Source organism: Eriocheir sinensis, unplaced genomic scaffold (genome assembly GCF_024679095.1).
Source record: "Eriocheir sinensis breed Jianghai 21 unplaced genomic scaffold, ASM2467909v1 Scaffold109, whole genome shotgun sequence".
Taxonomy (NCBI): Eukaryota; Metazoa; Arthropoda; class Malacostraca; order Decapoda; family Varunidae; genus Eriocheir; species Eriocheir sinensis.
In genome coordinates this window covers 1-12,500 of record NW_026110396.1, presented here as the reverse complement: position 1 = coordinate 12,500, position 12,500 = coordinate 1, and the positions used below count along the sequence as shown (strand labels likewise).

General features: G+C 39.8%; 1 protein-coding gene and 3 long non-coding RNA genes across 4 annotated transcripts in view; 2 read left to right on the top strand and 2 right to left on the bottom strand.

The window, feature by feature from the left end:
* The window catches only part of LOC126989180 (lachesin-like), a 15,216-nt gene extending 11,251 nt beyond the window's left edge, over window positions 1-3,965 (top strand). The window contains exons 7-8 of the mRNA XM_050847729.1: window positions 6-131; window positions 1,613-3,965. Coding sequence (XP_050703686.1) covers window positions 6-127 — 122 coding nt within the window. The 3' untranslated portion in view covers window positions 128-131; window positions 1,613-3,965. The remainder of the gene's footprint in view (window positions 1-5; window positions 132-1,612) is intronic.
* Window positions 3,122-5,613, bottom strand: LOC126989181 (uncharacterized). Its single transcript, XR_007742991.1, has 2 exons — window positions 4,715-5,613; window positions 3,122-4,539 (listed from the first exon to the last, which is right to left on the bottom strand). It is a non-coding gene; the product is annotated as an uncharacterized LOC126989181 (long non-coding RNA).
* Window positions 5,614-6,641: 1,028 nt separating this feature from the next.
* LOC126989179 (uncharacterized) lies at window positions 6,642-10,755 on the top strand. The gene is made up of 3 exons (XR_007742989.1): window positions 6,642-6,696; window positions 9,141-9,265; window positions 10,463-10,755. It is a non-coding gene; the product is annotated as an uncharacterized LOC126989179 (long non-coding RNA).
* LOC126989178 (uncharacterized) lies at window positions 9,937-11,718 on the bottom strand. The gene is made up of 2 exons (XR_007742988.1): window positions 11,335-11,718; window positions 9,937-10,941 (listed from the first exon to the last, which is right to left on the bottom strand). It is a non-coding gene; the product is annotated as an uncharacterized LOC126989178 (long non-coding RNA).
* Window positions 11,719-12,500: the final 782 nt, after the last annotated feature.

The window sequence follows — 12,500 nt, the reverse complement described above, 5'->3', positions numbered from 1 at the left end:
TATAGAAACGACCACGCCTGTGTGTCCCCCCGCGTGTAACGCCCTCACGTACAGCGCCGCCCACACGCCCACGCCCTCCGTACTGACTGTCCTCGCCCTCTTTGCCGCTATCCTCCTAAGGAACTAAAGAGGTAGGCAAGCAAGCAAGCAGCAGGCAAGAGCAAGCAGCAGCAAGCATTGTAGTTTTGTCTTGAGTTTAGATTTTGCCTTCCCGTGCCTTTCCTTCTCCCTCCTTCAACATCAAGATCAAGAACAAGGTATTCATGAGTTTAGTTTTGCCTTCCGGTGCCTTTCCTTCTCCCTCCTTCAACATCAAGATCAAGAACAAGGACAACACCAGCATCTTGAGTTCAGTTTTGCCTTCCCGTGCCTTTCCTCCTCCCTCCTTCAACATCAAGATCAAGAACAGGGACAAGAACAGCAGTAGTATTAGAAGGAGAAGGAAAGGAAGAGGAGAAAGATGGTAATGGTTGACTAATAATGTAATAACTGTAATAAATCAAAGTAGAAAGAAAGAAAGTAAAAATTCATTCCGGTTCGTGCTTGTCTTGTTTTGTTATGTCTATTAGTCTTGCTGCTGCTGCTGCTAATGCTCTTGTTATTGATGATGATGATGATGATGATGAATGAGCATGTGTTATTTTGCACTTGTATTATTAATTTATTGCATACTTGAGCACCCGTGTGTGAGTATAAACATATGTGTGTGTGTGTATGTGTGTGTGTGTGTGTGTGTGTGTGTGTGTGTGTGTGTGTGTGTGTGTGTGTGTGTGTGTGTGTGTGTGTGTGTGTGTGTGTGTTTACAGCAAAGGAGACAGCACAAGGGCACACAAAAAATGGAAACAACAATAAAAAAAAAGCCCGCTACTCGTGTGTGCGTGTGTGTGTGTGTGTGTGTGTGTGTGTGTGTGTGTGTAGGGTTATGTATGCATGGTAAGTACAAGTAGTCATCGGTAAGTCACTTCACAAACACTCACAGTCACTTCAGCATGTCCTCTGGTAGTCATTTCACCTCTCCAAGAACTGAGATGAAGTTATTGTGTTTTTTTTTTCCTTCATGTCAAAGATTAAATTTCCTACTAATGTTCTTTTCTTAAAACAATAATGGTAATAAACAATAATAAAGGGAAAAATCAAGGCTCTAATACATCGAACTACTACAGCTGGTAACATTACAACTAATATCGACTAAAACTGCAAATAACTTAATAATTACAACTACAACTCTTAATAACAACAACAACAACTAACAACACAACCACAACTAATACAACACCTTCACTACTACTAACAACGTAACAACCACAACTAATGACTAACAATACAACCAGAACAAACAATTTAACTAAAACTAACTTTCCAACACTACAACTACTTAACAACTTAACTAACAACCGCAATTACCTCAACTACAACCTAACAAATACAACCAACTAACAAAACTGCACCTAACAACAACTACAACAAATGGCTATAACTAACAACACTCAAACTAACAACTAATAATCTAACAATCACTAACAACCTAACAACACACGGTTATATTGCCTACTAACACCTGATCCACTCACCTGTCACCTGCCAATTAACCTGTACCTTCTCTCCCCCGCAGAACACATGGTCCCGAACATCAGGCATGAAGGCGTGCTAATCTATACTAGTGCAGGAAGCGCCCACACCTCTCCCTCACACCTTTCTCTCTCTCTCTTCCTCTTCATCTCCTTATGTCTTGCTCTGTCGCCTCTCCATCTCCTCTTCTCCTCCTCTTTCTCCTCCTCCTTATGTCTCTCAGTTTGATGTGGATTGGTTAGGTTAAGTTGTATTCCACTTTTTAATGCTTTTTCTCTGACTTTTTTTCTTTATCTTTCTTTTTTTTTCTCCGATTCTCTTCTTTTTCGTCTTATCTTGCATTCTACACCTGTTTCTTTATTCGTTATCTCCCCTATTCTCCTCCTTCTACTTTTTCTCATTCCTTTTTCCTTTATTCTCCTCCTCAATCTCCTCTTCTTCATTCTCTCTCACTCCTGTTTCCTTCATTCCTTTTTCATTCTCCTTCTCGTTTTTCTTCTTCATTCCTAGTATTTCACTCTTGTTTCCTTCATTCCTTTTACATTCTCCTCCTCCTCCTCCTCATTCTCTTTTTCATTCCCTTCTTTCTCTTTATTCACCTCCCAGTTCGCAACAACAACAAAAAAAAAGTGGATTGATTTACCTTCTTCCTTCCTTCCTTCCTTCCTTCTTTCCTTCCTTCCTTCCTTCCTTTCTTTCTATCGCCCTTTCCTTTATTGCGTCCTTTCTTTCCTTCCTTCCCTCCGTCAGTGGTGAGTAGGATCAAGTCAAGGCCGTATCCTGCAGGTCCTAAGGCTGGGCGAAGGATGTCAAGAGGTCAGGACTTCAGTGTGTGTGTGTGTACGTATGTTTGTGGACACTTGTGTAGAAAAAAAAAAAGTGGAGGTGAACATACACATAAGAACAAAGATCATTAGTGTGTGTGTGTGTGTGTGTGTGTGTGTGTGTGTTATCCTGCCTATGTATCGCACTCCAGCAGCAAAGAAAGAAAGAAAGAAAGAAAGAACCGAACCGAATCTCGAACCAGTTTCAAGTCTCAGAAGCAGTTTCATGAGCCAATTTCAAAGCACACACGTTCTCATATACCCCGTTCACATTAACACCGAAACTAAGCCCCGCCTACTCTGATCCAACCACCAATCACATTCAACCTCTCCCAGCATCCACCAATCACATGCAGCCTGGGTTCAGAAGGGGGCGTGGCCTACTGATGGAGTGGCCACTGAAATAACAGCTGAAGGGAAAAGTGGGCGGGGCTAAATTCTGAAAAGTGGGCGGGGCTAAATTCTGAGCCTAGCGTGAACGGAGTATATAGTGAAGCTGAAGTCCACATTATGTATATATATGTCTGAGTGATGTGTGTTTTTTTTCTTTTTAATAAGGGGAGGTGGGTGGGTATTTACGAAGTGAATAACCTATAACAAAGAGTAGTTTAAGTTTAGATAATTTCAGATCCCCCAAAACAAGCAAACTCCATGTGTACGATAGTTATAAGAGGTTTCGATTCTCTATGACACAGTATTTTCAAGAGGGAGTTTGAGGAGGGATATAGTTCTCTCTCTCTCTCTCTCTCTCTCTCTCTCTCTCTCTCTCTCTCTCTCTCTCTCTCTCTCTCTCTCTCTCTCTCTCTCTCTTTCACCTGTCCTTACCTCACTAATTAACCCTCTGAGCACCTGCGGCCTTCTCTCATATCACTTTTTAACCTTTTTTTATTTTTTTGGTTAATAGACCAACCATTCCGTGTGTGTGTGTGTGTGTGTGTGTGTGTGTGTGTGTGTGTGTGTGTGTGTGTGTTTACATCTGTCCCCTCCCCCCCTTCTCCCCCCCCCCCTCTTTGCAGTGCCTCTCAAGGTGATTCAAGGTAAATAGTTGCTTAATTAACTCTTAAGGGGGTTGGCGTGTGGTTCTAACTTACCTGTATCATACCTGTCCCGCGTTCGAATCCCCTTCCGTGACATGAACGCTAATGAAGAGAAGAAAAAAAAATATTGTGTAGAAAATGCTGACGAAGAAGAAAAAGAAGAAGAAGAAGAAAAAGAGGAAGGAGGAGGAGGAGAAGAAAACAAGAAAAAAAAAATAATGTAGAAAATGCTAATGAAGTAAAAGAAGTAGAGGAAATAAAGAAAAAAAAAACATTATCTAAAGTCAACGATCGGGAAAAAAAAGCAAGTTAAACCAATAAGCAAAACCAATTAAACTTTACCTGGTCAAAATCAACAGGTAGAAAGAGACAGGCGTAATAACTGCAAAAAGCATAGACAGTAACGTTAGATTAGGACAGGTAAAGACTAATTAAATTGCCTACCTGAGCTGTCTTAGTGGTTAGGTAAATAGGCGATGTAGTAATTAAATAGCCTATCTGTATCACCTGTATCAGAGCAGTAGGCTAGTTTGAGGGGAGATAATGGTAATATATGAAGATTTTACCACAAAAACACCAACTTATTGTATTGTTTAGCTTTTAGGGGGGAAGGAAGATTAGAATATATGTTTTAGAAGCGAGACCAGAATGTATATGTTTTAGGGAAAGAGGGATCAAGATGTATCTGTTTTAGGGGAAGAGAGATCAGGGTGTATCTGTTTTAGGGGAAGAGAGACGAGAATATTTGTTTTAGGGGAAGGAAGAACCAGGAAATATCTGTTTTGGGGGGAGAGTGATCAGGGTGTATCTGTTTTAGAAGACAGACGAGAATATTTGTTTTAGGGGAAGAAAGAACCAGGAAGTGTCTGTTTTAGGGGAAGAGGGATCAGGGTGTATCTGTTTTAGGGGAAGAGAGACGAGAATATTTGTTTTAGGGGAAGGAAGAACCAGGAAGTGTCTGTTTTAGGGGAAGAGAGATCAGGATGTATCTGTTTTAGAAGAGAGACGAGAATATTTGTTTTAGGGGAAGAAAGAACCAGGAAGTATCTGTTTTAGGGGAAGAATGATCAGGATGAATCTGTTTTAGGGGAAGAGAGATCAGGACGTATCTGTTTTAGGGAAGAAGACTTTAGGAAGGAAGAACCAGGAAGTGTCTGTTTTAGGGAAGAGAGATCAGGGTGTATCTGAGAATATTTGTTTTCTGTTTTAGGGGAAGAATGATCAGGATGAATCTGTTTTAGGGGAAGAGAGATCAGGACGTATCTGTTTTAGAGGAAGGAAGACCTGTTTTAGGGGAAGGAAGACCAGGCTGTATCTGTTATAGAGGAAGAGAGATCAGGACGTATCTGTTTTAGGGGAAGGAAGACCTGTTTTAGGAGAAGGAAGACCAGGCTGTTTCTGTTATAGAGGAATTGAGACCAGGACGTATGTGTTTTAGGGGAAGGAAGACCAGGCTGTTTCTGTTATAGAGGAATTGAGACCAGGACGTATCTGTTTTAGGAGAAGGAAGACCAGGCTGTTTCTGTTATAAAGGAAGTAAGATCAGGACGTATGTGTTTTAGTACTTTGAGTTGCAGACAGAAGCAACATCATGGACCCCCCAGTATTGCGTTTTCGGTCAATGCCGCAACACAAACCGTTTTCTTAAGCCTCTCAGGGACCTAAACTTTCCTGCTGGTCTGAAAATTATGAAGCAAAACGAAAGGAAAATAAAAATAAATTGACATAACATAAAAATCTAAGTTAAAATCCATGAAACACAAACTTGGTATTAAAAGAAGTTACGATTAGGCAAACAATATTAGTAAAAATGCTGTATATATGTATCTGGAATGCTTGTAATAATTAATAATGATAATAATAATGGTAATATTTAGGGAAGTATTTTTTTTGTCTTAACTGTAATTCTGACTTAAGTGATCCATTAGCGAGTGTTTTTTGGGGTCATTATAATTGCTAGCCAGAGTGAGGTTCTTCCTGGCTAAGTCACAATGCATTTTACTGAATATTTAAGTGTAAGGTTATATAGTGCAATTTAAGTGTGATGTTTGTAGTGTGTAGTGGTGAGGATGAGCTGGTGTGTGTGTGTGTGTGTGTGTGTGTGTGTGTGAACGGGCTTACGAATGTGTGTCATGATACATATTAAATTTTTGTAATGTTTTCCTATCAGTAAAACATGTAAAGGGCGATTTTTTTTTTTCTCCTACCTACATTACTTCCCTGAGAGAGAGAGAGAGAGAGAGAGAGAGAGAGAGAGAGAGAGAGAGAGAGAGAGAGAGAGAGAGAGAGAAAGAGAGAAACTGTTATACTCTGAAACTACTGAAAGACCTATAATTAAAACATAACTACCTTAATGAGAGAGAGAGAGAGAGAGAGAGAGAGAGAGAGAGAGAGAGAGAGAGAGAGAGAGAACTGGTATACTCTGAAATTACTGAAAGACCTAATTAAACCATAACAACCTAAATGAGAACAGGTATACATATATGCAGGTGTAAAACAAAGTAACCGTCAATTCTCGGATACCTTGTGACTGAAAAAATAAGACTGTATAAAGGAATATTGAATTGAATTAAAAGATATAATATGTAGCAAAAGAAGAGAAAGAACTAAAGAACGATGACTAGAAGATTAGGAAAGTTAAAAGAATCGATAAAGTTGTAAAAAGAGGTGGAAACAAGATTATTAACATGGGGTTCACGATTTTACAACCCCGCCATAAAAACAATAAAGAAAATTAACGAAAAAGACAAAACTAACTAGAAAATTTTTAAAATGTCCATAACCAATGAAAAAAATATAATAAGACGTAACAAATAATACGAAACTGAAAAGAAAAAATAAAGAAACTATAAAAATAACCCCCAAAAATCTGTAATAAAATGTACAAAAATGACGAATAACCGAACAAGCAGAAAACGGGAGGAGGAGACCACAACTGCGCGTGCTCAGAGGAGGACGTGACTGCCGAAGGAGGTGAATTCAGCGTTGCCAAATTATCGTATTAACCACATATCGTATCTATCATTTTTATGCCTCAAACTCTCGTACCTATACATGTAACGTGAGAAAATCAAAGTTAGTGCTAAAATTGTTGAATATTGATGTTTTTCGTTCTTTGTTGTTATAGTTATCGGTCAGCAACTACGAAAATGAAATGCGATGAGTACGATAATTTGGCAACGCTGGAGGTGACCCGCTCGCCGGTTGATCACTCACCCGCCAGCTGCCGAGGAGGAAGGACGTGGGGTGCTGAGGACGGAACGGAGGTGAGGCAGTGATGTTTGGAGCTTAGAATGTTCATATCGTGCCTTTGTATAATACGTACTTCACTAGAAAATGTAATTAGTTTAGTTTCATTAGCTCGTCTGTTAATAATTGAGCGTTTTGTTAATTCTGGATGGTCGTTAAGAGGGTATGACTCGCGGTGGCGTCGTAGGTTCAGTTGGTGCGGTTCAGTTTCGAAGCAGCGAGACCAAAACAGTGAGTGGATGGTATATTTGCTAGTTTGAGATTTATTTTATAGAAGTTGTGGGCATTTCCAGAGGTAGTTTGATGACCCTGGTGGTAGTTTAACCCTTCCTCTGTACCATGAACCTAAAAAAAAACTCATTGAACATTGTATTAACTAACTTCGGGCCGTATTTCTAAACATTCCGTCGCCAAAGCTCACCTATTTGACAAGGCTTTCGTAGGTGTTTTGGGCATTTCCAGTAGTAGTTTGATGACCCTGGTGGTAGTTTAACCCTTCCTATGTACCATGAACCTAAAAAAACTCATTGAACATTGTATTAACTAACATAGGACCGTATTACTAAACATTCCGTCGCCAAAGCACACCTATTTGACAAGGCTTTCGTAGGTGTTTTGGGCATTTCCAATAGTAGTTAGATGACCCTGGTGGTAGTTTAACCCTTCCTATGTACCATGAACTTTAAAAAATCTCATTGAACATTGTATTAACTAACGTAGGGCCGTATTTCTAAACATTCCGTCGCCAAAGCTCACCTATTTGACAAGGCTTTCGTAGGTGTTTTGGGCATTTCCAGAAGTAGTTTGATGACCCTGGTGGTAGTTTAACCCTTCCTATGTACCATGAACCTAAAAAAACTCATTGAACATTGTATTAACTAACTTCGGGCCGTATTTCTAAACATTCCGTCGCCAAAGCACACCTATTTGACAAGGCTTTCGTAGGTGTTTTGGGCATTTCCAGTAGTAGTTTGATGACCCTGGTGGTAGTGTGACCCTTCTTCTGTGCCATGGACCTAAAGAACCACTCATTTAAACCCGATTGATTCCCTCTTTGACCTTTAGAAATAGTTGACGTGAGAAGCGACAGTATCTTATAATACCAACCTAATTAATGATATTAGGGTCATTAAGGGAGGGAAGGAGGGTAGGGTTGAAGAGTGTTTAGGTCAGATAGTACATTCAAGGGCCCGACGGAGCTTCCCATGAGTAGAGAAAGTAAACGGTATGGTGGAGACATCTGGAACCCCGGTGCGGTAATATGTGTAACAGTTTTCTTCTAGTTTTTACCGTTAATTATGGATGGTCATTGAGTAGGTAGGCTATATCATTTGTGGTGGCTCTGTAGGTTCAGTTGGTGCGGTGAGGTTTTCATGGGTGATTATCCGTTCATGAGTTGTGTAAAAATGTCACTAGGATCGTAAAACAGTCCATGAGAATCCCAATAACTTACACGAGTCTTTTCAAACAGAACTGAGGCGACGGTATGTTTAAGAATTATCACAAGGATCGTAAAACAGTCCATGAGAATCCCAATAACTTACAAGAGTCTTTTCAAACAGAACTGAGGCGACGATATGTTTAAGAATTATCACTAGGATCGTAAAACAGTCCATGAGAATCCCAATAAATTACACGAGTCTTTTCAAACAGAACTGAGGCGACGGTATGTTTAAGAATTATCACGAGGATCGTAAAACAGTCCATGAGAATCCCAATAACTTACAAGAGTCTTTTCAAACAGAACTGAGGCGACGATATGTTCAAGAATTATCACAAGGATCGTAAAACAGTCCATGAGAATCCCAATAAATTACACGAGAGGCTTTTCAAACAGACCTGAGGCGACGATATGTTTAAGAATTATCACTAGGATCGTAAAACAGTCCATGAGAATCCCAATAAATTACACGAGTCTTTTCAAACAGACCTGAGGCGACGGTATGTTTAAGAATTATCACAAGGATCGTAAAACAGTCCATGAGAATCCCAATAACTTACACGAGTCTTTTCAAACAGAACTGAGGCGACGATATGTTTAAGAATACCTGATTTGTTAGGTTTATGTAAAGGTTTATTATCCAGTATGGCTAAAGGTTAAACGAAACTTGACTGCAGGGGAAAGGAAAGCATGGCGGCGCTGAGTGGGGGAAGGAGGGAGAGGGCTTGGAGGGGTGTGGGTGACGAGGTAATCCGTGAGGTCCAGGAAAGACAAACTAGCCATTATCCATTTACGTATTCGATGGATGACTGGTGCTTCGTATAGAGACAAGGGGACGAGGTGAAAATTAGTTAGCACCGAGTTACTGAAGGCGCCGCGATGCAGAGGATTAAAAAAAAAAAACTTATAGTATAGCCTACTTTATATTGTATTAGTCTAGATAATTAGGCATGAATATTGTTTAATGGTGTATAAGTATTATTTGATGGTGGACATGATTAAATTACGGTGTTTTTACAGGTAGAATGACTGCAAAACGTGGAAAGAAAACTGATTGGGGAAGCGCGCGTGTGAGGCCGGGCTGACGAGGGCGAGGCGAAGCGAAATCTGGGCGTGGCGCGGCGATCCTCCTGCAGGTTTTCCACGTAACTTTGGGGTCCTGGGAAGGCTTGGGTCCTTATTCTTAAACGTATCGTGCTCCCATTACGGACATTTTCAGTCCCCCATCATATGAAAGCAAGCTAAAGGCAATTATCTCCCATTCTCACCTGCGTAGAGTAATTCAAAGTAGGGTGCAGGGAGGTTCAGGCCGTGCTCGCTAATTCGTACGCACCATTCCATTCAGTACGCGTGTAATTAGCATTTTCGATCCCTAATCAGTTGAAAGTAAGATTACGGTAATTATCCCCAATTTTCACCTGTGAAGACCAATTAAAAGGAAATTTATTGATGATCCAGATAAATTTAGTGAAAAAAACTTTCGTAACTTGATAGGAATTTCCGAGGTTTTTTTCTCATACGAAGGACTGTTCTTTTCTTTTCATGAGATTGACTAAAAATGTTAACCCAATATTTTACCCCAATTTAATTTTCATAAGACTGCTCAACCCAAATTATCATACCAATGGATTTTCATGAGATTTTTCAACCAAAATTCTTACCCCCGTCCCCTGTTAGGCCTCCAACCACCCCCTTAATATACAACCACCTAAGTTTGAGCCCTCCACTCCTTTACCCAAAAATATGCTACTCCTCCCCCAAGACCCAGTAAAACCTGAGTAAAATAGACGTCACGTTGGGAGAGAAACAGTTGAAATTTTCAAGAAAAGTTTATTAATATATCTATACATAGGTACTGATAATGGTGCTCACAAATTTGCTATCCCTGTGATGGACAAGTTAAAAAGATCACTATTGATTTAATAATGACAAAGGATAATGGAGGGTTGAGAGGGGTAGGTTTTTTTTTAGAATTTAGATGGACTAAATGGCAAGTAAATTTGGCAGGAAAAGTATTGGGCGAGTGAGGGTACAGAAGGGCACAAGTTTCATAAAATAGAGAATATGTACGGATAAGGTTTAGTCCGAAATGGCGTGTTATATTGGAGGAATGTGGAAGGGGAGAAAACAAGATATGTGAGGGTACTGCAGGAAGTAAGAGATTCTTGATGTGTAAACTTAAAATTATTTACATGTGTCTGTGAGCTTTGATGATAATTGAGACTATCCTTAGAGAATAGAAGAATGGGAGAGAGCTAGGTCAGTGGGAATAGGAAGGAGCACAGAGGTCATTTGATAGCTACTTGAGAGGGTGTGCTTGCTCAGTCTTACTTCTCTTACAGATGTGGGAGAGTGCAGTCCAAGGCCACTCCAGTCAACAGCAACGAATGGGATGGTGGAGGGGATGTCCACCAGAGAGACTAAAAGACATTATTGGAAGAGCTTAGCAGATTTGAGTGACGAGACCAGCAAGAAGTGACTGAGAAACAAACCAAGCTGACAGTCTCAATGGCGAGGAGGTACATCAGAAGAGCTCTAATGATTGCAGAGGTGCTGTAAGTCTGAGCAAGAGCGTTCCTGGTTTGAGTTGAAGGCGGGCACCTAATCTACACACAAGCCAGGAGGAACGCACACTTGCCCACATTAATAGTGCCCGTTCGGCCCTCTAACACCTCTCCAACTCAAGCAGCTCTTCTGATACACTTTCCTTACTGGCCGACGTGTGGTAACGCGGGTCTCACATTACCATGTTGTCCTGGGATCCACCGAAGACGAGGTTGAAGAACTGGTATAGCAGGAACCCCACACTTGACCGTTACAGCTAAGGAGAAAATAAAACAGTGGAGTATAAAAATCTTTGCTTCCCCTCTTATTAACCACTAACTCACTCAGCAGGTATTAAGATTATTGATACAATTGATGGCAGAAGCTTTCACAGATAAGTTAGCATCAACCACCAAAATATATCCATGAACAGGTTAACTGATGCTCTTATTGCGAGCTGCATGGTTTAAATAAAGTAACTGTGCTGCCCGTGGATCAGAGGGTTCGGTCAGCTGGCCCCTCTGATCCATGGGCAGCACAGTTACTTTGATAAATCAGTGACCATGCGGCTCACACAATAAGAGCAAAGAAACGGATTTTTTGACATTCGGTAACTTGACCACTGGAATCCCTGTGAAAGCCTCTCCCTCCAAAATACATCATGTCCCACCAGATCTATAATGCCGGCGTCCACTCCTTCCCGGTGACCCGCGGCTCACGTACTCGTCGCAGTGGTTCCCTCGGGGTAGGTCTGGGCAGGACGGGTCTTGGTGCCGAGGTGTAGGCAGGACGACCACCACGAGCACACGTCCTGCAGCGCCACCGCCAGGACTCTGCAGCACGAGCACCTTGGCGCCGCTGCTCCTTCGGTGGCGTTGTGCTGGCCGGCCTGTCTGCAATGGACGATACAATTCTTTAATCCTATAATTACCATGATACAATTCTTTAATCCTATAATTCCTTCAATTAATCCTATAATTACTATGATACAATTCTTTAATTCTATAACTCCTTCAATTAATCCTATAAATTACAATGATGCAATTCTTGAATCCTATAATTAATCCTATAACTCCTTCAATTAATCCTATAATTACTACGATACAATTCTTTAATCCTATAACTCCTTTAATTAATCCTATAATTACGATACAATTCTTTAATCCTATAACTCCTTTAATTAATCCTATAATTACTATGATACAATTCTTTAATCGTATAACTCCTTTAATTATTATAATTACTACGATACAATTCTTTAATCCTATAACTCCTTTAATTAATCCTATAATTACTACGATACAATTCTTTAATCCTATAACTCCTTTAATTAATCCTATAATTACTATGATACAATTCTTTAATCGTATAACTCCTTTAATTATTCCTATAATTACTACGATACAATTCTTTAATCGTATAACTCCTTTAATTATTCCTATAATTACTACGATACAATTCTTTAATCCTATAACTCCTTTAATTATTCCTATAATTACTACGATACAATTCTTTAATCCTATAACTCCTTTAATTAATCCTATAATTACTATGATACAATTCTTTAATCGTATAACTCCTTTAATTATTCCTATAATTACTACGATACAATTCTTTAATCGTATAACTCCTTTAATTAATCCTATAATTACTATGATACAATTCTTTAATCTTATAACTCCTTCAATTAATCCTATAATTACTATGATACAATTCTTGAATCCTATAATTAATCCTATAACTCCTTCAATTAATCCTATAATTACTACGAGTGACCACAGACTACATATACACAAGACAAAAGCCCTTCCATAGTTAACATTACAATTCTGCATA